Source organism: Equus caballus, chromosome 23, assembly GCF_041296265.1.
Source record: "Equus caballus isolate H_3958 breed thoroughbred chromosome 23, TB-T2T, whole genome shotgun sequence".
Classification (NCBI taxonomy): Eukaryota; Metazoa; Chordata; class Mammalia; order Perissodactyla; family Equidae; genus Equus; species Equus caballus.
The window spans coordinates 31,946,759-31,974,226 of record NC_091706.1 but is presented as its reverse complement, the minus strand read 5'-3'; the positions used below and the strand labels follow the sequence as shown (position 1 = coordinate 31,974,226).

At 39.4% G+C, this 27,468-nt stretch overlaps 1 protein-coding gene and 1 long non-coding RNA gene across 2 annotated transcripts in view; one reads left to right on the top strand and one right to left on the bottom strand.

Annotated features, from left to right (window-relative positions):
* The window catches only part of GDA (guanine deaminase), a 90,443-nt gene extending 77,799 nt beyond the window's left edge, over positions 1 to 12,644 (top strand). Inside the window, exons 11-14 of the mRNA XM_001488434.7 lie at positions 2,773 to 2,919; positions 6,268 to 6,398; positions 7,562 to 7,589; positions 8,460 to 12,644. Coding sequence (XP_001488484.3) covers positions 2,773 to 2,919; positions 6,268 to 6,398; positions 7,562 to 7,589; positions 8,460 to 8,530 — 377 coding nt within the window. The 3' untranslated portion in view covers positions 8,531 to 12,644. The remainder of the gene's footprint in view (positions 1 to 2,772; positions 2,920 to 6,267; positions 6,399 to 7,561; positions 7,590 to 8,459) is intronic.
* Positions 12,645 to 15,449: 2,805 nt separating this feature from the next.
* Positions 15,450 to 27,468, bottom strand: part of LOC138920355 (uncharacterized) — a 51,043-nt gene continuing 39,024 nt past the window's right edge. The window contains exons 2-3 of the long non-coding RNA XR_011431400.1: positions 21,377 to 21,460; positions 15,450 to 20,862 (exon numbers count right to left, since the gene is read on the bottom strand). This is a non-coding gene — a long non-coding RNA (uncharacterized lncRNA). The remainder of the gene's footprint in view (positions 20,863 to 21,376; positions 21,461 to 27,468) is intronic.

Sequence of the window (27,468 nt, the reverse complement as noted above, 5' to 3'; positions counted from 1 at the left end):
GATATTTAGCTCACGTGGAGCTCATAAGTTTTATTTATGAGTGCTTAAATAAATCAAGCACATAGAAGATGCTCAGTAAATGGTTGTCGATAGATGAAAGAATGCATAAGAAATGGACACACATATGTAAAATCATTTCCTTTTATCTTTCCATTGCCTCTGGCTCAAGTTTTTTCTCTTGTGTGGTTTCTTCAGAGTCTTCTTGTAAATAATAGAGTCCTTTGATTGACTGTGGCAAGCAAGTGATGGTACCATTCTTTATCAAGATGGTAGAGTGGCAGGGGTTGGGAATAGATTTTCTGAGAAAATGCATCCACTTTCCTCCCTTTACCATTCCCTTTTGCAAGTTCCACCCTTTGGTCCTCATTCCCCGGCACTTGTGTTATTTAATTGGATTTTATCAGCAACTGTTAAGACAGGTGATGTTATTTCTATTTTCTGAGAAAATTGAGGTTCACAGGTACTAAGTAAATGACCAAAGGTCAACAAAGCAAAGAAGTTCCAGATCTCAGGTTAAAACCAGGTCAGTAAAAAGTGAAGGCTCATTATTTCTCTTTCCACCCCATCACACTGCCTCTTGCTATATGACAAAGTAAGGATTCCACCTGCATTAAATGTGTTGCAGAGGGAGGAGGAAGGCCCTGAGTTCACCAGGCAGGGGGGGATCTGGAAGTTCCTCTCGCAATAGAAATCCATGGAAGAAAAGCTTGACTCTTACACAAATGGTGCTCGTTAAATACCATGGTTCGTGTGCTCCACAGTCCATTCTTTGATCCACAGGTCTTGTTCCTTTATTGGAAGTTACTTCATTAACATAACAACCAGGAGAATATAGGATCATTAAATCATCCTGTAAGTCAGCAACATAAAAAAACAGCTCTCGAGATTTTCTCAATAAATTGCATAATGTTTCCCCTAACCTATCTTTATCCTTTCTGTAAGGACAGTTTTGATTAGATATTGAGGAAAAGACTACTTTCTGTACCCGCTTTTATAACTGCAGGCTTTTAAATTGTCCATATTCACACCATCCTAATGGCTTTGCTCTTGTTTTCTCCATGTTTCCTTCCAGTCTTTATACACATATTTTGAAATATATATTCCATCTTTACATGTTTCCATATTACACAGTGATAGCATTTTTATTCTGCCTTTACATTTAACATTTTCTTTTTTCTAGCAATAAAGAAAGAATCAGTAGACAAAGTATTTCAAAGCTAATGTGCATTATTCCCAAATCTTATTTATTTTGATCTTAGTTTGATGCCATGGTAAAATGAAGGTTGAATGGATGGTTACTAAAATGGACTAATAGCTTAAGTAGATGTAATTAAAATTTGTCAAGGAAGTGGATGATCCTTTGGCAATACTATTCTGGCTAAAGAAAAGTATTTTCTAAAAAAATTCCATACAAGTTTATCTAAGGACATGGCAGACGGTTGAACATAAAATCGAACTGCAATCTAGAATTAGTACTTAATAGGTTATTACTTTTAAACTTGGCAATATATATAGGCACTAAGAATTATATATGTCTATCTTGAAATGACAGAAGGAATAACAAACAACAAAGTGTATTTTAAGCTATAGATGTACTTTTCCTCTAATAAAACATGCTAACTCACTTGACATTTATTTATACAAACTCATTTAATAACTCCCACATGTGTTCTTGCCAAAGGTAGTATTCCAATATAATTATGATTAGGGACTTTATTTAAGTCACTGAAAATCTTAATCCTCATCTAATTATGCCAAGCAACATATAAAGTTGTCTACATCAGCATTGCTCATTTATTACACTAGTTTTCCAGAATACATAAATTCATTCTAAAAGCTTTTCCTGAAAATTATCATAAAGAAGTGGCTTTTTAATTCCCAAAGTTCTCATCTGAATTAGAATAGATTTAGGACAAGTTTTTAGAGCATAGAACTGTGAATTTCTTTTAAGTCTCATGTTATGTTATCTAAATTATCTTTATAACTATGAAGGCATATTTGACCAATTTCTGTGAGAGTTTAGGGAATATTCAGAGGTAAGTTTCTTCTCTTAACTTTGTGAACCATCCAGGCTTTGTATTGGGTTGAACTGTGCCCTCTCCTCGCCCCCGCCCAAAAAGATGTCTACCTGGAAGTTTTAAATGGGACCTTATTTGAAATAAAGGTCTTTGCAGATGTAATTAAGGTAAGGATCTCAAGACAAAATCATTCTGAATTAGGGTGAGCCCTAAATCTGATGATAAATGTCCTTATAAGAGACAAAAAATCAGAGACACATAAAGACACATAGGGAAGAAGGTCATTTGACAATGGACGCAGATATTGGAGTTATGCAGCCACAAGCCAAGGCACACCAGGAGCCACTAGAAGCTGGAAGAAACAAGGAAAGATTCTTCCCTAGGGCCTTTGCAGGGATTAGTGGCCCTGCCAACACTTTGATGTAAGACTTCTGCCCTCCAAAACTGTGGAAGAATAAATTTCTGCTGTTTTAAATCCCCAAATATGTGGTAATTTGCTGCAGCAGCCTTAGGAAATTAATACAAGTGTACATTTGATACTAACTGATACTAACTTAAATTGATTTTAAGTTTTAAATTCCTTTAAATGTTAGTCTGTTATCTATTCTGTGTTTATAAATAAGATCTTCTTTAAGAAAATATATTAAGGACTGAATATCTGTCACTGAAAACAAACGAAAAACCCAACCTTGTCTGCCTAATATTCCATTTCTCTCGTAAGGTTCCTCCTTTGGCTTTGTTTTATCTACCATAGATGTGGCTGGGGGTTATTCATCTTCCATGCTTGATGCAATCAGAAGAGCAGTGATGGTTTCCAATATCCTTTTAATCAGCAACGTAAATGCGAAAAGCCTCACCCTCAAGGAGGTTTTCAGACTTGCTACTCTTGGAGGCAGCCAAGGTAATGACCATTTTATTTCTCTCTCGAACAGTGTTACAACTGTGCCAATCTGAGTCCTTAGATACCGTATGAAGGCACATGTTATGGCATCAGCAGGCACCCAATATCCACGACATAGCATACCCCAAACTTCGCATGTAAAGTACATGCTCAAGCATGTGGTGGACGCATCATTCTTTCGGCAAGTTCCCTGTCTTTGGCAGAAGAGATAATAGATACACAATTATCATATTAATTTTTTTTTTGAGGAAGATTAGCCCTAAGTTAACATCCACTGCCAATCCTCCTCTTTTTGCTGAGAAAGACTGGCCCTGAGCTAACATCCGTGCCCATCTTTCTCTAGTTTATATGTGGGACGACTACCACAGCATGGCTTGCCAAGCGGTGCCATTTCCGCACCGGGGATCCGAACCGGCGAACCCCAGGCTGCCGAAGCAGAACGTGCGAACTTAACTGCTGCACCACCGGACCAGCCCCATATATTATTGTTTTAGTGGATATTTCCATTGACCACATGCATATGTGTTCTTTAAAATAATCAGTTTTTCCATTGAGTCAAATGACATGCTCTCTATTGGCCTGAGTGATAATAATAATAGTAGTAAAAATAATAGCCAAGACTTACAGAGGTCTTACCAGGTGATAGGCACTATGCAACATGCTTTAAGTATGTTGTTATTTAATCCTTACAACCACTGTTATTAATTCCACTTTACCAACAAGGTACCTCAACAAGGCTTACACCACTGTCAAGCTATATAGTACCATGATTTGAATCCAGAAAATCTAATGCCAGAATGCAGGCTCTTATCCTTCCCCTGTGATACCTTCCTGTATAAATCTCAGATTAGACTATGAATTTTGTTTACATAATTAAGTATGCTAATTACCCAAGCCTCATTAAAAGGAGAAAGATATAAAAATATAGTTGGTTGATATGAAAACATTGTTCATCAGCTTTTTCCAGTTCTCACGTCACTGTATTTTTATGTAAAAAATAGAAAATGGTAATTGTATTGCTTTCAGTCACTTTAGTATTATACCATAATCTGGATGGATGATAGTGAACACAGCATGCAACCTTAGATAGCTAGTGAGCAATAAAACATAGAGATAGAGATTTATGATAGATACCCTGGGTCTCAGAAACAGAAGGTGATGCAGGCCAAGAGTATCCTGGGAAGAGAAACTTGCTGGCTCTTCTCGGAATATTCTGGGCTATGATGAATGCCATAAAGAATATTTCAGGGAAAACAAGTAGAGGTCGTGCTCTTTCAGTTTCCCTAAGTCTTAAGATTTCATTTTCTGAAGTTACAAGTTGTAAATCACCCATTCTTTTGATGAGTGTCACGTTCCCCACCCCAACCCCAGTGTACTTGTGTATCTAAGTTGGAGTCGTTGACCTGCCATCTTATTTCCATGGTGCAAACGAGTTCTATTTAAATAATGCTTTTTTTATTTTAGGCTCTCTGTGAGTTGCTTCATCAGGATCCTGTGTCTGATCAAGCCGGCATGGGTTGCTTACCAAATCATTTCTACTTTGCTGTAATGGCTTTCTAATCTATTTTCTGGGCTGCTGGGTTTACTGTTATGGAATTTCTTCTCCTTAGCTTGTGTCTCTACGAGAGTCTGAGTGAAATGAGATGAGTGGCTTTCTGTATAAAGTGGGGCATCTTCCCAGCTTGCCACGGCCTTTCCATTGCTCTCAAGAGCAAGATGTGTGTAAATCACCTTCCCGGAGGCCTTTGCTCCAAAGGCAGCAACGCTACATTTCCTGAACTGCATTTGAGTCACTTAGCAGCTCAGCTAGGCCTCCTTGCAATAATCTGAACTGAGATCAATTTACAAATTCAGTGAAAGCAATTGTGTCTTTTCTGTTTCATTCACGCCTGAACTCTCCAGGTTTTAAAAAATAGCCCGGTTTATGTATATCATTCAAAGACTGGTGAATGAACCTGGTTTTCTGGCCTATTAAGCACACAACAATTTTATGTTGAATACAGTCATTAAAAACTCATACTTGTCATGTTCTTTGTCAGGGGCTAAAGAAGTAAAGTGTAATTGGTGAAGGAGGAGAGAATTTCCAGTGATTTTCTATTGCATTTAGTCCTTCCCCATGCAATTAATAGAACTCACCTAACTGCTTTTAACATTTCTAATTATTTTTGCGCTCCTGTCTTGCTCTAAGAATTCTTTAGCCTTTTTCTTTTCTGAGCATAAAAGAATTGCCCTTTAAATAGCCTTTTAAGAACAAGTGGGATTTCTATGTCAGTGCTTAGAGAATTGCCAAAAGACTTCTGTATGTTCATATGTAGAAATATAATGTACCAGATATTGTCTAACATGGATATATGATCCAATATTTTCACATCGGGCTATAGCCTGACCGTGACAGACTACCGCAAACACATGTAAAAATTCAAATAAATAATGTTGCATTCCAGTTGACCTTCCTTTAATGCATGCTTCCATTTGGTACCTCAATGTCCCCTCAGTGACTCAGATTACAGGTTTTAAGAAGCTTTGAATTCAGCATCTTTACTGACTAGGGAAGCCAACTTCCCCATCTTCTGAAACTAAGTCATAAAAATGAGAGATGTTCTTCCTCAGCATCTAATGTTCATGGAACATGAATTCTAGCTATGAGGTGGATCGAGCCAGCAGTCGTTATTGACCTATGCCCTATTTTAGAAAATCATTCTTCTCCGGCAACCAGAAAATCTATGAGGTTACAAAGAAATTGGTCTGCTTTCAAAAGCATTCGGACTCTTGAGCTAAAAGGATTATTTACTTTCAGAAGTTAATTTTTTCTGTTCAAAAGATTTAAACTAAGGAACTTCTGATGGATATGCCTGCGTTGGCAAATATGCAAAAGGATAATAATTTTTTATTTATTCGTGGTTCATTTCACTGCCAAGAAAATAGATCTTGTCAGCTAGTTCATAGAACAAAAAAAGGTAAGGAAAAGGAGTTGGGATGTTGTAGGGGGTGCTTAGGAGGGAAAAAGAAGAAAGATATTATGTCAGTCGTCATGTTTCTTAGAGAGATGAATGAAAATCTTGGACCAGCTGGACTGATAGAGCTGAAATAGAGGCACCCTCAGAATCAGGATCATGGTGATGAAGGGAACTGTTTTCATTCTCAGATTTTGCTTTCCCTGTGCTTGCTCTGCCTTCTGTAAATCCAAGTCTTGTGACCTATTGCATTGAGAGAGCTTTTCTGCTTCACTATTGAGATACTAATTTTTTTGTAGTAACATGTTGCAGATTCCATGCTTGCAAACTGGGACATTTGCACAGTCTGATGGCTTGAAATACTGACTGTTGATTAATTTATTCCACCCTGCAGCCCTGGGGCTGGATAAAGAGATTGGAAACTTTGAGGTGGGCAAGGAATTTGATGCCCTCCTGATCAACCCCAAAGCATCTGACTCCCCCATTGACCTGTTTTGTGGGGATTTTGTTGGTGATATTTCTGAGGTAAGTAAAAGAAAGGTAATCAAAGGCATTTATTTCATGCAGTGGTCATCATAGCTTCCCTGTAGAAAAAAAATAAAGGCTGAAACGTTTTAATGGAATGCAGGAGAATCTTTAAAAGGGAAGCTAGATCCTTTTAAATTATTACAATCTCATGCAACAATGTTAACAATAATGGTATTAACAAAGTATTTGTATTTTGATTATATTTGTATGTTTGAATGCATTTAGCTAAAAGAAGCCATAATATAGTTAGCACTTATTGAACATACTTACTATGTGCTAGGTGGCCTGGAATTAAGTACTTTCATGCATCATTTTTGTTTAATCATCAGAACTCTTACGAGAGGTAGGTGCTGTTAATATTGCTATGTAACTTACGGGGCAGTGAGGCTTCAGGGAGATTAAATGATCTACCTAAGGACTCATGGCTAGTAATTAGTAATTAGTAGACAGAGTCTGGATTCCAGTCCAGGACTTTCTGACTTCCAGAGTGGAGCTCTTGACCATAATGCTACATTGATTTTCTTAATTATAAGAAAATGAGATTTATTCCTTTGTTTCTCTTATTATAGAATGTTTTCTGTATAAAATAAACTGGTGCTTCTTACTTTAATAACAATTCTTTATAAGATATTGAATTTTTCTTAAAAAACTATTACCATTTATAGATCGATCCACTTATGAGATAATGTGATACTAAATATAACATATTAAGGTCTTTAGAAGAAAGATGCTGGATTATTTGAACTTGGTACCATTTGTTATTTTCATGTTATTTATTTTACTCCTTCTTTAACATAAATTTTTGGGAATAGGACTGTGTCCCATTCATCCAGTCATTTTTCTTATAAGAAATATAAATATTTTGAAAGATTTGAATTATTTTATTAAATCAGTTTCTTTAATTTATGTAACACTTTTCCTCTGAAGAATTCAAGGTTATATACCAAGAACTTTCAGGTAATGGATAAACATTTGTTAACAGCCAGTAGTTTTTTTTTTTTTAAGCAAAAGACCATTTCTTTTTCATAAATAGAAGTAAATTTTGCCATTGAGAAGTAAATTTATATTTCTGGGCTTTGCCAACCACTATTGGCTGTGAATTTACTTTTCTAAATGCACAAAATATTCTTTCTTATTGTGACCTTTATTTTGCATTTTAGGCCGTTATCCAGAAGTTCCTCTATCTAGGTGGGTAGACACACGTGTCAATGCTAAATAAAATCTTTCTTTATCTCTTTCTTGGGTATGGTTCTCTGTATTTATTGTACCATATGTTAAACCCTATGTGTGATTGTTTGCTTTGATTCATTCTGTTTTTTTTTTTTTTTAACATTCCCCGGCGTCAAGCCCGTTTATGGCACAATAAAGGCACTATTTGAAATGCGCATGCTCCTCTACAACGTAAATCCTAAACCGAGGAACGGTAGACCAAAAGAAAGACGTCATTGTGTCCTTTCCTCTTTCTCTCATTCTGTACCTTCCAGTCTGCCCTACCACGTTGTATTTGTGATAAGTATGTGGGGGAGTCTCACCACACACATTTTTTAACGTACATTCAATTCAGTTCACTGAGAGAGAGAAATAAATAGTCCGGAAGGTTCTACCCTGCCTCTCACTGCAGTTGAGTGAACTCCGAGTCCTAAGTGAACTTGAGATGGGAGAGACACCTGGTATTTCTTGAGCTCAGTTCTAGCAGGCCCTTCATCTCACCATGCTGAGTGTGATTCTAGGTGTAAAGATAAGTATTTCCTTTACTATGGGGGCTGGAAATGCAAACCGTGCACGTCGGCTGGAAGGACAGCAACAGGGGGTCCGTTCACCTTTATGTGATTTCTGCCTTAGGTGCAGAATTCCGACGCTAATCCTCAGATTAGGTGGAACATCGTCTGTTGCACATTTCTCCCTGTCTAGATTATAAGCAATCTGAAAGAGAAGAGAGAGCTTTTTGTATTTTCTCTCTTAGAAGTAGTTTTTGTTTTTAAATCGCTCCCAGTGGCAAATAAAATACATATTGACACAAAAGCACTTTATAAATGATTCCTTGATTTCCTTTTTCAGGAGATGACCGAAATATTGAGGAGGTTTATGTGGGCGGAAAGCAGGTAGTTCCCTTTTCAAGCTCAGTGTGAGACCCTCAGCGTCTACCAGTTCTCCTGGGACAACGTCGTTCTGCGTCTGTTTGTGCCCAGGCGGAGTTAGAAAGTCAACGAATAGTACCTTGTTCTTGGGCTGACTCTCTCTCCCTGTATCCAGTTACAGTATTGACTTGACAAATCGTTTGAAGGAAGTTGTGCTAATTCTCAACTCTGTGCTTGGGAGGGTTCAAAATTTCTCTCTTTTGAGCTCTTCAGATTTACTTTAAGCTCAAACATAAGGGAATGTTATTCCTGATGATATCCTTATTATGAGATTTAAGTAAGATTGACTTCATATGTGGAAATGTGGAGAGGAAAGATATTTCTATAAAGTTAGATATTTTAAGCCAATAAACATGAAAATCAGAAAACAGAAAATGAAACAGTGAATATATTTTAATGAAGGAGAAAATATTAGACTATGAACAAACACTGGAAAATCACTTCAGATTATGTTTGAAAATTATATACTGAGCATACTAATTTAAAAAGAGAACTTGTTGAATTTTAAAACGTGTTTCCCGATTGACCTTGTCTTCTGGAAATTTGCATTTAATGGAATTTGCATTTCAGAGATGTGTTATTGTTGTGCTTTGCCTTCTTCGGGGATGAAATGTCAGAAATTGAATGCCACGTGCTTTCTTAATATAGTTCTGTGCTTCAAAGTGTTTGACAGAAGTTGAGTATTCAAGATTTAAAGTTTCTTAGGAATATTATTCTCATAACTACATGGCATAAATAGTTATATTTCTGTGTACTTTAAAGTCACCTTAATGTATAATTGTGTGATGCTATTATTGCTTCAATTTTATTAGAAGAGAAACAAATTCCATAATCTACTGCTGTGTAGACTGGAGCCTTCATAAATTGGGGCAAGTGCTGAGCGTCCAAAAGCTGCCAATACCAAAAGGAAGGGTCTCATTGCAGTGACCTATTCTCCCCGAGAACTACGCCATAGTTGCTGGAAATTTCATACTCAGATATCAATCTCTTAGAACTTTAAAATGAAGGACAAATCCTCTTAAAGAAATGTTAAAAATCTTTAAACCCTGGGGCCGGCCCCGTGGCGAGTGGTTAAGTTTGCTCGCTCCACTTCCTCGGCCCAGGGTTTTGCTGGTTCAGATCCTGGGTGCGGACATGGCACCGCTCATCAGGCCATGCTGAGGTGGCATCCCACATGCCACAACTAGAAGGACCACATCTAAAACTACACAACTATGTACGGGGGGACTTTGGGGAGAAAAAGGAAAAATAAAAAAGAATCTTTAAAAAAAATCTTTAAACCCTACATATTGTGAGTACTCTATTTTTCAATTTTATCCTATTATCTTTCTAATTCCTAATAATTTTCAGGATATTAGAATTTTAGGATAATGAAAAGTATATAGATGTCCCACTTTATGTTAATAGGACTTAATCTGTACTAGACATCTAGGAACATTAAACAAAGCAGAGTATTTTTATGCGTCCTAACTATAACCATAACCTAGAATTAAAAACAAATTATGACTTTATGATAAATCCTTAAGAAGTATTGATGTGAATGTTATTTAAATACTATATTTTTCTCATTTAATTCCAAATACTATAAACCAACAAGGAAAAGGAGTAGATTTTCTTAATGTATCTTAACACTCATACCTAGGGCTTAGTTGTGACTCATTATTATTATGTTACAGTAGAGAACTTTATGTAATATAGCTAATCCATATCTACAGGACTAAGAAAAAGATTCCTCCTCTTGTATTATAAATTTTAATCTCATGTAGTCATGCCAATTCAGAAGTATGTCCAGTTTTTTTTTTTCCTGGTGGAAACACTTTTAGATTTGCTACACTTAAAGATAGAACACATTTTTATCTTATTTTTTGAAAAACAACAGAGTTTGCATTGTGGGATATGAAGTAACTCAGTAAATCCAATTTCCAGTCTCAGCCTCTGTATTTCCAGAATTTCTAATTCCTGCACCATGTCAAAGATGCCCCCACAAATTTCTGTCCATTTCTCTAGAGCACTGGGAGGCGTTTTCTCTTTGTCTCCCGATCCCTGCCGAAGGACCTAGTTACCTGCTGTCTAACCCACACGAGCAGGCTTAAGAATTTGGATGAAATGTGCAAGATCCACTACTAGGCAGCAGCTGCCCCACCCTTGGCAAGCTCCTACACTTCTCTTCCTTAAGGGTGTACATTTTACGTTGAACATCAGTTTTCATTTAGATTTAGGATTGATATGCAGTAAATATACATAAATGTAGCATCAGAAGCAGGAAGAATGGCCATATACAACCAATCTGTCAAGCGTTAAATATAGCCCTGGAAATATGTTAAGAGTTGAATACCTTTTCCAGTGCAAATAGAATTCATTGAAATGTTTACATGTACTTTGTTCTCCCTGCACCCCTGATAACTTTTATGTTTTATTTCTCTGAGTGCAGTGTTCCTGAATGTTGATCTGCTTCTTGCTGTACAACAGGGATGTGCCACACATGTGGCCAGATGTTCTGCACTTTGAAATGTTGCCTTTGCCTACTGTAGGTTGACTTTCTGAATGGTGGAGAGGCAGTATTCTAAGCCAATCCCATTTGTCACTTTATGTTTGGATATTTTGCTCTCTGACAGGAAAGAAAGTATTAAAACTTAACAGCGCCTTCACCCCACCCTGCGCTATTTGCCTCAGGTTTCATGGTATTTTTCATGGGATACATTTTGGCAGGTAAAACCGTATTCAATAGTATTAACTATCATACTTTAAAAAACATCTTTTCACAACCAGAACACAAAAGCAGGCTTATCAGCTAAGGTGAATTTACTTTTCAAAAGGGAATGAAATGTGGGATTAGGACCTGAGAGGTTGTCCTAGTCATGGTAAACTGAGACCAAGGAGACTCTGCTCCCTTGTTTATTCTCCAAGCTTCTTCTCTGATTTAATTGTCAAAGGTTTTAGAATCCAAGAGAATATCTTGGAACAAGCTCCCTTCATGCCAGGAGGAGGTCTTTCTAAGTTAACATTGTGAGCGTTGAACCCCATTGAATTTCTTTTTTACTTCTGTGAGAATTCAGCATGGGACAGGAAGGAAAGAGATGGGAAGACACTCCATTACGCTTAGCTGGTTTTGAAGTGTGCCCTTGAATATCCCTGTGGGCAGCATTATGTCTCCTCAGAGATAATGGAGGTGGTGTGAGATCCAGCAGTGGTGTGAGATCCAACAATGTATTTTGAGTCTTCACACCCTTCCAGACTCTTGCTATTTTTAATCTTTTCACCTCAGAACCAGACATATGGAAAGCTTTAAAGGCAAGCTGGAAGCGTGTTGTGTCAATTCTACCTTGTGCTATGCACAGAAGATATCCAGAACTGGATGCTTCCATAGCCCACTGGACATCTTTTCATTGTGTGCATTTTCTGATGATGCTGGAAGCAGTCACATGTTTAAAAAGAGTGTTCTGAGTTATTAAAAGCTGGACTAAGAAATGTGTCTCGGGCAATGTCTTGAAATAATTTTCAAATTGCATGGATTGTGAATTTTTTTGAAGGCTTAAAGAAGACGTTTGCAATTTCTGATCTACCTAGCCAACTTTAGGTATAACTTTGGACCCTGACACTTTTTAATGTCTCTGAAAGAAAAGCATGAAAGAAATGCACAAATGAATGGACACTATTAGAAAACCCTACCATTGGTCCCCATGCATGTTTTACATCCAGCCCTCTCCTCCCTTTGCCTCCCACAGTCCTGAGTGTGACAGATGAAGAATTGAGTTAGTTTGCAAATCTGGTCCAAATTTAATGAAATGTAAAAGTTGAACAGGCCAATGATGAAACAAAATGTAAATTCCGAGGCCTTCCAAGTCCATGGGGTTCAATGACCTGAGTAATAGATGTATGTGCCATTGATTTGCCTGTCCAGTTCCCACTCAAAAGCCTGCCAGAAAGCATTTTTTATAGAAAACCACCTTACATTATCGTTAAACTCCTGATCGCTACTCTTAAGAATATACATGTATGTATTCATGGGGACATTTTTTCTCAATATTGTATGATTTGCTTATTGTTCATGTGCTGAGTGAGCTCCTTTGTGCTTCTGACAAAAATAAATGAGATTTTGTGTTTACATTATGTTTTTGTTGTGAGTTCCCTCAGTCTGATAGAAGGGGGATTAATCTTACAATGTTTCTTTCTTTTTAACATGAATTTTAAAAAACAGAATAGGATATTTAGCTGTGGGGCAACATGTATCTTCCATCCTATGATAGTCACCATAAATAGCTTTTAAAAATTAACCTATAATGTTCAGCCCTTTGGAATCAGATTACTACTGCTTTTGATTTCAGCATAGTTAATATTTCATATTTTATAAACCACAACCCAGAGTGAGAAACATACTTTAACATCAAGAATTAGTTCACACTGTCGGGCAGCAAAATTTGCCACCTCAAAATGTGTCTCCTTGGTTTGAGGGTTATTTTAGGCTGATTGTTTTTAATAAACAAAAGACTCAGGGAGAAACTTTGATCTCTCCCCCTAATCGCCTAAAAAGAATTTAGATAGAGGACCTGTTCCAGGAAGGAGCTATCATCATAGACAACTATAGTGTGATATGAACTCGGTGTGGTAGACAGAGAGGAACCTAGTAAGGTGCACTTGATCAAAGTCCTCTCTGTGTCCCGTTGTCTCTAGATGGCCCAACAAACACTTGTTTACCAAACATTAACTCTTTTCATCTTCCTGTAAATTGCCTCCTTTCCCTTTGAAGTCCCAGACCCCTGCCTCCTTCTCTTTAGTCCAGAATGACATATATACCTCATTTTGCCTGTCTTTAGAATTTTTCATGCTTATGTGAATTCCCCATGCATACGTGTTAAATTTGATTTGCTCCCGTTAACCCGCCTTATGTTATTTTAATTGTTCAACCACCATAAGAACCAAAAGAAGAAGAGAGGATTTCGCCTCCCCCACAACATACACATATGTGCATGTGTATTTAAACATGAGTCTCGCGAAATGATACTTTCCCTGTCTGTGATGCCTGGAGCTATTTTCTTCTATTATGTTCTGTTCTATTCTGTCTTACTCTGTTTAATTTTTTTTATGCTGATAATGATTTCCAAAATTGGTTTCTTGAACCTCTAATGGGTCATCACCTGCAGTGTGGAAGCAGTTTCCAGTGTCTTTTGAGCTGTATACTTGAAGTCTCCATGCCTCCATTCAGTGATTTGGGCATGACATGAGTGCCTGCCTCAGAGTCATGAGGATTAAATGAAATAATACTTAGCCAGCACTTAAGATAGCACCTGGGACACAATGACTACTCACGATATCGTAGTTATTATTTTTTAAATGAATACAGACTGAACAGGAATAAAACTTTATTCTCTACTGAGGTATAGTTGACATACAATATTATATTCGTTTCAGGTGTACAACATAGTGATTTGACATTTATATACATTACAGAGGGATCACCCTGATAAGTCTAGTAACCATCTGTCATCATACAAAGTTATTACAATGTTGTTGACTATAATCCCTATGCTGTGCATCACGTCCCCATGACATTTATTGTGTGTCTGGAAGTTTATACCTCTTAATCCCCTTCACTTGTTTCACCCTTCCCTCCACCCTCCTGAAATAAAACTAGTTTAAAACATATTTTTATCAATTTATTTTTTAGCGTCTAAATCAAGTGATATTAAGGATCTCTCTATACATAAAAATATTCTGTAACGATTAAATCTGATTTTTTTCAGCACTATGTTCATTATTTTCTATTTATAACATGAAGCATAAGACAATAGCAGATTTGATCTATAAATTCACCCTTAATGTTCTGAGCAATTTACTAAGCACCTTTTTTTTCTCCTAAAGAACAACTTAGTCAAAATACCCAGAAGAGAATTTTCATGTACGTAATCTAGCAATAAGGAGCGCCTAATTTGCACATTGTGGAAACAGAGTTCTGTAATAGCTAATTAATGGACGTGCAAATTATTACATGGTACTAAATTCAGGACTTAAATAAAATAAGATTTAGACACAGGATAAATATCTTCCAGTAGTGAAACAGGGCCCGTTGTAGGGTGTTCTCAGATTCCATTGAAGACGCCGCTCAGTTAAAAGAACAGGACCCACAATAGTTGTTACCAACAGGAGCAGGATATTTTTGTTTTTTGTTTTAATTTTGTTATAAAATGGGATAAGGGAAATACTTTCCATATTTAAAGTGATAAAAGCCTATTTTAAAGTGTAATTAATTTTTTTCACTAATTCAGACTCATCCCCTTTTACCATCAAGCCAGCCCACACCATCTTTGTAAAATTACATTAGATTTGTCATACTTCTTGAGTTCTCCATGCTTCTATGTTAGTTGAGTCTATATTTTGAGGTGGGAAGAGAGATAGCTCACTAAAAAAGCATTCTCTATGGCGAAAACTTCGTTGGGAAATTTTTCAGTGGTAACTCAGAAAAAAAATAAAACATTTTTGGCCCAACACAAAAAGTGATCAAGAAAATATGACCAGATGACACAGAGTTTTGCAGGCCACTTGGGCCCTCATCAATTGTCAATAGGGACTCACGCAAATATTTCTTAAGATATTTCCCATCTGTAGAAGGAAGGATCAAAGTCAGAGCAGTAAAATCTACTGTAAGAGAAATAAAGGCCTAGAAAGATGGTCATTTAGTCAGATGACAAGAGGGTCTCAGACACTTGCTTGAGAATTGAAACTTGCAGCTTCCCTGTAAAATTAATTTCTGTCCCTTTAATCTTGGACAGTCTCCAAATCAGACTTTTGTTTTACTGCTGTGAGTAAAGCCACAACCCATAAATTAATAACCGAAGGAAGAGTTTTACTCTTGTTTTTATCAGTTCTAAACTTACTTCCTTGAGTGCTTGAGAGACTTTGAACAGCTCTGGTGTTTTGTTTTTCTTTCTCTTTCTGCAAAAGTTGGTTCCATCCTCACCTGAGCTTGGGGACAAACGCAAGGATGGCTTTGCGTGTGGAAAGCGCTTCGAAAAGCTTGACGGAAGCACATAAACAGACGAAGACATGAGAGGCTTTTGTTATTTCAATGGATCAATTAAGAGGCTCAGAAAAAGAAGTGCGCGCACTTCTCTCAACTCATGAACACTTTCCTCTTGGCAGAACTCCAAAAAATAAATCAGGCTTGGCAAATTATGTATTCCGGATTAATTTATATAATCACAACACGCCCTTCAGCATGATAAACACGCCCTGGCTTGATGCGATGGCATGCTGTGAATACAGTGAAATCTCATGATAATGATTCGGTAGTAATGGGGTTGTAAAAGAGACTCTATGGAGGTTAGGTTGTTGTGGTGGTTGTTTTAAGCTCAGGGATAGATTTTGGGATGTCCAGGACAATTATGCAATCTCTGGTGGGTAGATTATTTATTATAATTTATATGGGGAAGAAAACCCACCATGTAGAAACTTGTACAAAATCTTCATGTTCCCTACAAAATTACTGCCCAGATAAAACAAGGAAGAAGTCAACATAAATGCACATAAAATCTTCATTTAATGTTGTTTGTGTACTGTAGACCATTTAACATGGCATAATTGATTCTAAAAGAAATGAGATTAATCGGTCAGGTTGCCCTGAAATGTACCTGGCTGTTCTCTCAGGCTTTCCATGTGGTGGTAAAATTGAATACTTAAAATTAATTAGTTGCTTTTTTTAAAAGATAGAAATCCCTGCATAGAGAAAGCATAAAGAACAGTGTATTAAGTAATATTTAATTTACTAAGCATGAGGTTGGTAAGTTTTAAACCAGATTTATTCAAGGGTTATTTTATTAAGCGCACACTAAGCAGGTCCAGGCCAGTTCTCAGGGTTAAAAACGACATTAATCTCTTTGAGGAACTCATTCTGAGATGGTGGGTGAGGGAAATATATAGATGATGCAATATATTAAGTTCGTGCCAGATATATAGAGAGCGAAGGGTGCTCAGAGGGGAAAGGTGGGGTGTGTTGAGTATGTGGTGGGCAGGGAGAACAGAGAACAAAGGACAGTGGTGAATGTTCCACAGAGGAAGTGACAGCTGACCTGAGAAGAAGAAAAGGAATTTATTTTCCACGTGAAGACTCTCCAAAGGGCATTCCAAACAGAGCATTCAGCATGAGCAACAACAGACATCATAAAGACCTTGACCCCTGAAAAAAGTAAGATAAGAATAAGACCGACTAACTCAGTGGCCCTAAAGGTGTTGACTCCAAATGAAGGTTTCTAGGCCCTTCTTCCTAGAGACTCTGATTCAATAGGTCTGAGCTGGGGCCCACAAATCTGTATCATGGACAAATAACTTGGTAAGGTCAGGGATTGGGGTCATGCTAGTGATGACAATAACTGGGCGTGATCATAGGTGAGAGATGCTGAAGAGACAAGAAGCAATGCTCCCTTAGTGCAGAAACTGAGCCTCATGTGCAACAGGGATCATTCACCCATTCATCGGACAGATACCTTATTAGCAAACGTTGCTCGGCTTTACCCCAGCTGGTGGGGAAAGAGATGGTGGCAGCCATGCTTCCACCACAAGGAGAAACCTGAGAGAGTGAACGCTGCCCATCAACACCCAGAGGCCTCTTTCAGACTCTGGGAGTGGGGACTGATAGAGGAGCTCCTGGGCAGTGACTCAGAGCCTACTGACGACCCCAGGGCTGCAGGGGTCCTACTGCCTCGCCATGTTGTGAGCTACGGCAATATCCTACGCTGGCTTAGCCTACTGCCAGCTTTGTTTCTATCACTTGCAAATCAAAGAGCCCAGATTAAAATCCTCTCTAGCTTCTTTTTCTCCCCTACAATGGCTGAATTCTTTAGAAACAGATTATAAACTTTGAAAGAGCTGTTTTCTTCTTAAACGAATGAATGATAGACAAAGAAACAACTCTCACTTCACCAGGCATTTGGCCACCTCCCCACCTCAAACCTCCACAGGGGCATCTGTGGCCTGAACCTGGCACCTTCCAGGACCCCAGACCAGCCTCCGCTCATGGTTTTCTCATTTCCTTCTGGTAAAGGTACTAGGGGCAAGTCTCTCACGGTAGACTCCCAGGCGAGATACTAGGAGAATGAGATGTTGTTTAAAGGAGTAAATGATGGCAAATTCAGTCGAAAGAAGGACCTGCTCCCCCTGCAGAGGCAACTACAGTTATTTGACTCCATGGACTGGAGACCAGTTGCAGGACAACCTTGAGCCATGAGCTGAAGATGGCAGGGTCACATAATGAAAGGTGCCTGGGTCACAAAGTCAACAGTGGAGGAGAGTCTCCTTGATCCAGGAATACATAGGTTGAAAGGGGGAAAATTGGCCCTACAGAAAATCCATGAACTCTTAAGACATTGCCATTCTGATATTGAAATCCGGGGCTGTTACCTTTGTGGAGGCCCTTCAGTGCTCTGCTCCTGCCCCCACGGTGTCCCCTTCCCCCGATAGACCAAACACAAACCAGGGGGGAGGCCTCAGGAGAGGGAGATCCCCGTGACCTTTGTAGGCAAGGTCAGGCTTCCCTGCTGCTGAAGGAAACTTGAACTCAGGAGAATGAGCCTCACCCAGGGCTGTGAGCACAAGAGTCTCCTGCTGCAGCATGCCCACCATTGCACACTGACCTGCTCTGTGGTGGAGAACGCGTGATAGCATGACACTGCTTTGGTCTCTTTGGTTTCCTGCAGTACCAGGTCAGAACTAGAGTGATCAGAGCTCGAGGCTGGCCTCCTCTGGCTCCCGGAGTGTTTTCCACTTGTGCAAATGCACTGGACAAATAATATCACTTTCTCTGTGTGTGATGAGCCAAGCCAAATGAGAGAGCACTGTTTTATAGATCCTGGCCCCCAGTGCACTCGTGGCCTGTCCTGTTTGAGAGGCATTTGTTTGGGCTGGAGAGGGGACACTCTACAGGGTTCCTTGTGGTCAGTTGTGGCCCTCAGGATACTGACAACCAGAGACAGAAAGCAGTCTCTTTGGAGTCATGGAGGGTGTGAGGATGGTTATAAAAACGTCTTCCCAGCTGGTTCTGGAGGCACTCTCTGGTGCTCCGACGGTGCTGTATGAATGCTTGAGACAAGGCAGTCTCTTTGGGTCTCTCTGGGAGATTCTGGGGCATGCTGCCCTGATCGTTGTTACAGAAAAGAGCCAACATACTTAAAGGAGAGAAAAAGAGCTCCTAAGAGATTTTCTGCTCTGGTTGGAGAATATCGTGAAGTCCGTGAGAGGATTAGACTGAAAACACAAGGCGATGGAGCCCTCAAGTCGCCTGAACTGGAGGCCAGTCCTCTGAATTGCACACAAGGAGTTTGGCAACACTAAGAAAATATCTGAGCAGGTTCACGTCTTCATTTGAGGATACGATAGACCTTCTCCAAAAGGAACAGAAAAGTGAGACCCCCCCAAGCTTTCATTTCATGGAGTGATGATGGCTCCACTTCAAGGATGGACAAACCACTCAAAGATGCATCAAAATCCTGTCGCTGCCTAGTGACTGATGCCAAAAACATCGTAAAAGCTTCTCAGAAGCATATAGAACAACTTCTGAGGGGAATCGTGGATGGTCTGCATGAAAACACTAATTTTCAGGAAAGCTAAAACTACTTTCCCAAGAAGCTTCCCAATGGGAGAGTGCAGGAACTGAAGAGACAGAAAAAAAAATGTTTTAGGACTTGAATCCATGAATGAAACAAGATGTCAGTGATAAGGAGAGCCAGTCAAAGTATCTGAAACTGAACTAAAGCCTGTTCTTTCTAGAAACATTACATGAGGGTAACTTGAAATTAGACAAAAAGAGTAGATCAGCAAATAGAGATTACCTAGACTATGAATCAGAAGTTGATTTGAAGAAACTCATTGATGCCGTTTACTTAGAAAGGCTTGAAGGAGAAAAATAAGGACATATTTAAGACACGTGAAGAAAATCAACAGAATAAAGAGCATACAGTTCTAATAAAAAGGCATCAGCCTGAGCAAGCATGTTTACCATGTAACAATCTACACCTTGGAAGTGAGATTCAAAAGCTTCCACTGAAACTTCAAATATTGCTTGAACTACATCAAGAACATATTGCAGGGGCCAGCCCAGTGGCACAGCGGTTAAGTTCACACATTCTGCTTCAACGGCCTGGGGTTCGCTGGTTCGGATCCTGGGTGTGGACATATGCACCACTTGTCAAGCCATGCTGTGGCAGGCGTCCTACATATAAAGTAGAGGAAGATGGGCGTGGATGTTAGCTCAGGGCCAGTCTTCCTCAAACTAACAAAAAAAGAACGTAATGCAAATTCACAGAAAATCCGTTGAGGAGGGCGTTAACCACTGAGAATTAGAAAAGAAACTTCCCAAAGTGTATGAAACTTATGCAGTGGACTCTGCAGTCCTTGATAGCATGGCACCAGTTCCCTAGAGTTATGACACCCCCAGCAAGGGTGAGAATTATGACACTCCAAGCAAGGGTGAGAGTTACGACACCCCAATCAATGGTGAAGTTATGTAAACAACCCAAGAAAGTGTGCCCCCTACTCTGAGGAAGTGCAGAATTTCCTCTCTCTCTTTTTTTTAAAAAAATGAAAAGTAAACAAAAACTGAGGTGACAACTATAGCCAACACTTAGTATGTGCTTATTATATGCCAAACATTGTCTCAAGAGATTTATTGAATCAACTCATTTAATCTTCACAAAAACCTAATGGGAAGGGGCCATCATCTTAATTTCACAAAGGTGGAGAATGAGGCCCATAGAAGTTAAGTAACAGGGTTGGATAGAAGATCTAATAAAGACATTCATAAGACAGTTGGCAAGATTTGAATAAAGTTTGTAGATTAAATCATGGGTATGCAAACTTTCTTTGTAAAGAGCCAAGGAGTAAATATTTTTGGGTCTGTGGACCAAGCCATAAGAACACCTTAGAAGTCTCTATCAGGACTACCCCACTCTGTCTTTGTATCAAAAGCAGCCACAGAGAGTGAACAAACAAATGAGCATGGTGTGCTCTGAAAAACTTAATTTATAAACACTGAAATTTGAATTTCATGTAATTTTCACGTTAAATAGTTCTCAATTATTTAAAAACACTCCTAGCCCCCAGACCCTGCAAAAGAGATGGTGGGCATGACGTGGCTCTCAGGTTGCGGCTTGAGATAACAGTATTGGTCGTTGTACTCTGGTTATGTAAGATAATGTCCTTGTTCTCAGAAAATGAACATGAAAATATTTAGAGATAAAGCGTCATTCTCTTTCCAAATTGTCTCTGTCAACTGCTTGTCCAGCTTCTGCTTACATACCTCCATTGACATGGAACTCATTTCAAGTGGCTCCTTCATCCTGGGACAACATAGATCATTAGAAAATTATTTATTAGATTCAAAGAAAATGTAGTTCCATGTAAGTCAAATGTGAGAATAAATACAATTATTTCAAAATGAATGAAACTGGTATTTTTGTACAAGATATAAAACTAGCATTTTTAAGATAAGATTGTAAGCCAGCCAGCAAGGTGGAGATAATGTTTAACCAGTGCATCCCCTAGTGGCCAAGGCTTGAACAGACGGCTGTACGAAACAAAGGTCTCCCTCCACTAGGGCTAAGCTGCAGAGGAAAAAGGAGGCCAAATTAGTTTTATTTTGATACCCAGCCAAATAGAAATTCATGATTTTAATAAAAGTCAAAAACAACACAAGAAAATTTGAAAGATTATTTTTCTAGTAGGAAGCTGGCCATATTTTTTTTCCTATGCAAGGAAATTAATAAGTAATTTCTTACGTTGAACCCAGACTCTATAATAGACCGGGCATAAAGAAAATTATATTCTCAATGCAAACAAATGTCATTTACTTACTGCCCTTAGTGAAGACAATTTCACGAGGAAAAAATGAAACAAAATTATGAAATCCCAAATGACTTGCTTGAGTTACCTCAGTTCCTAAAAGATGAAAGGCAAAGATATGTCCATCAGATAAAGAACTTTGTGGGGCCAGCCCCGTGGCCAAGTGGTTAAGTTTGCGCGCTCCACTGTGGCAGCCCAGCGTTTCACCGGTTTGGATCCTGGGCTCAGACATGGCACCACTCGTCAGGCCAGGTTTAGGCGGTGTCCCACGTGCCACAACTAGAAGGATTCACAACTAAAATATACAACTATGTACCAGGAGGCTTTGGGGAGAAAAAGGAAAAATAAAATCTTAAAAAAAAAAAGAAAAAGAACTTTGCTTTTAGAAATACTGCAAAATGATGAATTTCCATGGGCATATCAAATTTGACCTAAGACATAAGAAGGTAATACAAACTGTTTTACATGTTCACCAAATATGAAATTCAACAACACTGCTTATAATTTGGTCAATTATCTTAGATTCCTATGGATATATGCGTGACTCAAACCATAAAGCTTGCTCTAGCTTATGCAAACCAACTACCAATTAACAGACATCACCTCCTCTGCCAGGATTAGATAGTCAAATGAAATCATCAGAGGGAAGTTGGGAAGATGGTGCTGTAATGGTCCCATGAAGGACATTAAGACTCAAGTCTTAGAAACCTAGAATCTAAGATTTGCAAGGGCACTTTAAAGATCAACTTGTCTGGCCAGCTGATTGATGCTTGAATCCCTCCTTCAACATCTCCGAAAACAGATATTAAGCCTTAAGTCCTGAGAGTGATGGGGAGCTCAAGGCTATGTCCCTAAGCTCTTTCTATTCTTGGGCTGCCAAGTTAGAAAAGCTTCTATTGAAGAGACAAAATTGTTCTCCTTGCAACTTCCCACTCCACTCCGCTGGTAACCCTTACAGGAACAAATGTATCCCATCTACATGTGACAGTCTTCACTTAGTTGAAGACAGCTCCTATGTCTCACTGAAGCATTTTTTCTCCAGGTAAGGCATCCCCAGTTCTTTATATCTTACTGTTTTTCATCTTTTCATCATGAAGACTTCTTCCCCCTGAACAATATCCACATAGTCCATTACCCCCTTTAAATATGGTGCCATGAATGAAAGGTAAGTTTTTAGACTTGAGTGGCCAGTGAAGAGAAGAGGCAAATATCAGCTCCTTAATTCTGGACCAATGTTTCTTCAAAGTATGTTGCTCAGAACAAAGGTTCTGGGAGATGCTTAAAAAAAAAAGATACTTCTTGGGAGTCCTACACCACAATTTAAAAAGTCTAGCTGGAGGGGCTGGCCCGGTGGCCGAGTGGTTAAGTTCGTGCGCTCCGCTGCAGGCGGCCCAGTGTTTCGTTGGTTCGAATCCTGGGCGCGGACATGGCACTGCTCATCAAACCATGCTGAGGCAGCGTCCCACATACCACAACTAGAAGAATCCACAACAAAGAATATACAACTATGTACCGGGGGGCTTTGGGGAGAAAAAGGAAATAATAAAATCTTTAAAAAAAAAAAAAAGTCTAGCTGGAGAGACCTATTAAAGAGACCACATGGAATGACCATATAGAGAAGGCACATGGAGATGAAGAAGTCCTTTATTTGTGGCCAAATAAATGTGGGAAATATTGCACTCTTTATTCGTATCCCCTCACCCTTGAAGAGTCACTATTTATAGGAGCATGTTATTGATACCGAGAAGTTCTCCACATGATTGGAGGTGATTCTGTGGCCTGATAATTTTGTCTAGCTTTGTTTTACCCATTATTTCCAAAATTATTAGGCCACAGAACCACCTTCAAGTCATGTTTCTCTGTAAGACACCTATTAATATTCCATTAATATTTTGAAACTTTCAGAAATTCGTTTTCAGACACAGGACTTCAATCCACAGGGGCTATGATCATTTTTTGGTATTTGACCTCATAACACAATAGACTCATACTGAGCTTTATTATTTACCTAAACTTTTCATTCTTGTTCATGTTGCTCTGTTAAGTTATGCATCCTCTAATCATTAATTGATTTTGTTAGGAGTTTTAGGCCCAACTGTTGGAATTTTCCTCTATCCCTATTGAATTGCATGTTGCTAGAGTCACTCCATCTTTTTGACCTGTTTAAGTTTTGGGATCTAGAATTTACCATGCCTACCAGCTCTGTACCATCTTCAGGCTTGATGAGTCTGACTCCTTTCATCCATAGCAGGCTATTGACAAAGATTTTTCTTATGCCTCATTTAATCTTTACAACAACCTTGTTATTAGGTGATGATGCCTTGAAAGTGATGGTGATTCAGAGTCAGGCAATATTAATCCCATTTATAGAGAAAAAAATCAGGTGGCCAAGCTTGTCTCCAAAGAAGGACCTAGAAGAACCATGCCTCCCAGTACTCACGCCTTTGTGTATTTTTCTTACACATGGAATCTGGGCTGGATAGGTGACTCACTTTGACAAATAGAATGAAGCAGAAGCGATGCTGTGCTGGTTCTGCGCCTAAGCCTTAAGAAAGCCTGGAAACTTCTGCTTTTGTGCTTTTTAGGAGCCCTAAGATACAATTTAAGGAGTCTGGCTGGAGAGATCATGTGGAATGACCAGAGAGAGAAGGCACATGGAGGTGAAGAAGTTCTAAGATTACGTGGAGAGGGTGAGAGAGAGAGAGAGAAAAGAGAGGGAGAGACAGACACACTCAGCTTTCCTAGCATCCCAACTTAGTCCAGCCCTGTCTGCAAGATGCCATATATGTGAGCAAACCACTTTGGATGTTCTAGCCCAGCTGAGCTTTCAGATGACCACGGTCCCAAATGTCCCAGATGACATCACACGGAGTAGGAGAATTGCCCAGCTGAGCCCCATTAACCCACAGACTCATGATGGAAAATAAAATGGCGGTTATTTTAAGTCACTCTATTTTGGGATTTCAGTCCAACAGATAACTCAAATAGACAGAGCAATATGTTCAGTGTTATGGTAGGTATTATTTATTGTCTCTCAACTTTAAATTCATCGTTTGTTGCCTGATCTGTGAAAATGTAACTGAGCCCTTTAAATAGTCTTCCTTTGTCTGGCACAGTGTTAAGCTTCATCAGTGGAGGGCACTGCAGAGACATTCCAAGAGGAAGAGTTGGAGGGCTCTTCACTCCCAGAGAGCAGTTCCTTTCCAATGCCCGGCCCATTGCTAGATTCCTGCAGGACACAGCTTTCTCCACATTGGAGCACTACATGTTTTCTCCCAGCTCTTGACTCAGGCAGTGGTGGTGTGTTTAGGACACCAAGACAGTGCCAACCTACAGCTGATTGCTGCTCCCACATGCTTTCCTCAGTCCCACAGCTTATATATATTATATACAGCTCACATATATATATATATATATATATATATATTATATATATATGGATATGGATAGAAGAGCAGACATCTCGGTTGGTTACTGAATTTTACTTTATATGCTTCTTTATTGTTTGAACAGCTGGTTGGCAGCAGTGAAGACCCAAGATTTGGACCTCCAACTGATCCAAAATTTTAAGGCCTTTTCTTTGGTTTGTCACTGGCACACTGTAGATCTTCCTGTAAATTTTTGTTTTTATGATCACACATAAGCTGTTCATTAGAGATCATACACAAATTATTCATATCCTATTGCTAAGTCAGATATATACACAATCCTCCATATGTACTAATTTAATAGTAGAGAGAATGTAGAGCCACTTCATAATGGTCCTGATACTGTGTTCTCCTGAAAAGGAGGAACAGTTAGAGTAGTTAGGACCAAGAGTCTTAAGGCCCAACCTAAGTAGGCCACAGTTAAAATAGTCTGCTATTCAATTGTCTGGGTAGAGCATGATTTATTACTGCCCTTTGAGTCAAATTATTCAGCTGATAGTGAATGTGACTAATGCCCTCCTAAGAAACAACTGACACAGTCACAATACTAAATAATGATGGGAATGAGGCAGAATTAGAAAGTAGGTTGTGGGCAAAGATGCAAATTAGAGCACATCTGATGTTTTATTCATTTGGTATATAACCCAATGCTAAACTCAGAAATTGAATAAAGCATATTAAATTGATTTGTCTCTGCAAATTTTAAAGTGTATGACTAGATTTGTACATATCTGAAGAGTCATTAACAGTGCCACTCGATCCAATTATATGAATTTTGCAGGCATCTTGCTGTGACAATAATTGAAAAAAATGTCAACTACTTTGCATTTCTAAAATTACTGTATTTTTGGGTCAATAAAAATGTTTTTACATTTGCTAATTCATGTTTTTTTTTCTGTCCATCAAGAGAAACAGTGTGATACATATACTATTTTCTCATTGTAATGGAAATTGTTCATTAGATTTCGAGGATGGATAATCTTGGAAAGAATTTGTCTATAAGGGAAAAAAATGTGCCTCATCTGTCTGGATTTTAAGGCTTTGAGGACAGATCTAAGTCTGCGTGGAGACATAGGAATTTACAACTTCTGTATCAAAAAGAAGCCATGGCATTTGTACTGATCAGGATTCTTTATTGTAAGCAAGAGAAACTGACCCCAAATAATGTAAGGATGGCTGTTTAAAAACTCACCATGGAGGGGCCGGCCCGGTGGTGCAGCAGTTAAGTGCACACGTTCCGCTTCGGCGGCACGGGGTTGGCAGGTTCAGGTTCCGGGTATGGACATGGCACCGCTTGGCACGCCATGCTGTGATAGGCATCCCACATATAAAGTAGGGGAAGATGGGCATGGATGTTAGCTCAGGGCTAGCATTCCTCAGCAAAAAGAAGAGGATTGGCAGCAGATGTTAGCTCAGTGCTAATCTTCCTCAAAAAAAAAAAAAACCTCATCATGGAGACTAAAGAATCAAGCTTAGAAATCAGGCACCAACCAATGTGGGTGTGACTGGCTGGAATCACAATCAAAGTCAAGCTACAGAAACAGTCTGCTCAGGGCCCTGCTGACAGCCCTTCCAGTGGACACTGCCAATGCTGAACACCATTGCTACCAGTGGGTGCCGGCACCATCGCAGAATACCACCATGGCAAGTGATTCTAACTGCCCTTTGACTTTGGTTCCTGGGCATCTGGTGGGCCAGCCTGCATCATATGCCCGTACCTCTGTAAGGGGAGTGAAGTAGGAAGACTTCATCCTGGGTTTCCTTAGTGAAGGTTGGGGTACCACATCCCACTGACACCCACACAGAGTGGGAGATTTCCACAAATAGAAAAAGGGGATTAGATGTGGGATGGTCTGGATAAAGATTAAAAACTGTTTACAATATTCATCTCTCCCGTACAGGCAGGTTCTGACTTACAGGGGCCATGACAGCTCCTCTCATGAACCAGAACAACCATGTTGTTCCTCGCGTCACTTCCTTCTTCCTGCCCAAGCCTGTCCCATTATTTCACTTCAGCACTCCTGAGCCACCAGCAACTCTGCCCTCCACCTGCCTGCCATCTCTTTCCACTTCATGTTGGATCTTTCTCACCAGGTCATGGGAGACTCTCCTCACTGGTGTTTGAAGAAGGAAGAGCAAGGATGGGAAGAGGGGGAGGCAGAAGGCCATCTGCAGGGGGAAATCCTTGTTCTCGCTGTCCAGGCTGCAGCAGGAGTGATATGTGCTCCGATACCTCTGGTCAGAATTCTGAAGGCATATGTTGGACAAATGACCCACAGCTGAGCTCTGCATTTGTTCACCTCTTCACAGTAGGTCAAGACTGTTAGCCCAAAGCCCACCAGCACCCAATTCAAATTCTTATGCATCCAGTTGCTTTACATACACATCAAATCAGCATATTTTTATCAATCTAGAGCCTTCTTGCTTTCATACCTCGTGAAACTGCACAATAAACCTCATTGCTATAAAAGACCCCAAACTGTCACTGCCCCTTAGAGCTCTCTGACACAGAGTCCGTCCCTAGCTATTGAGTGACACTGCCTAGACACGTAGACTTTTCTACAGTGCCCCTCTCCCCTGAGAGTTCCCTGGCTATCTACCCTTTCTGGGTGGTGGCCCTGCACCCCTGTTTCTGGAAGCTGTCCTGCTGTAAGGGATGTCCTCTCTCCTGCAACC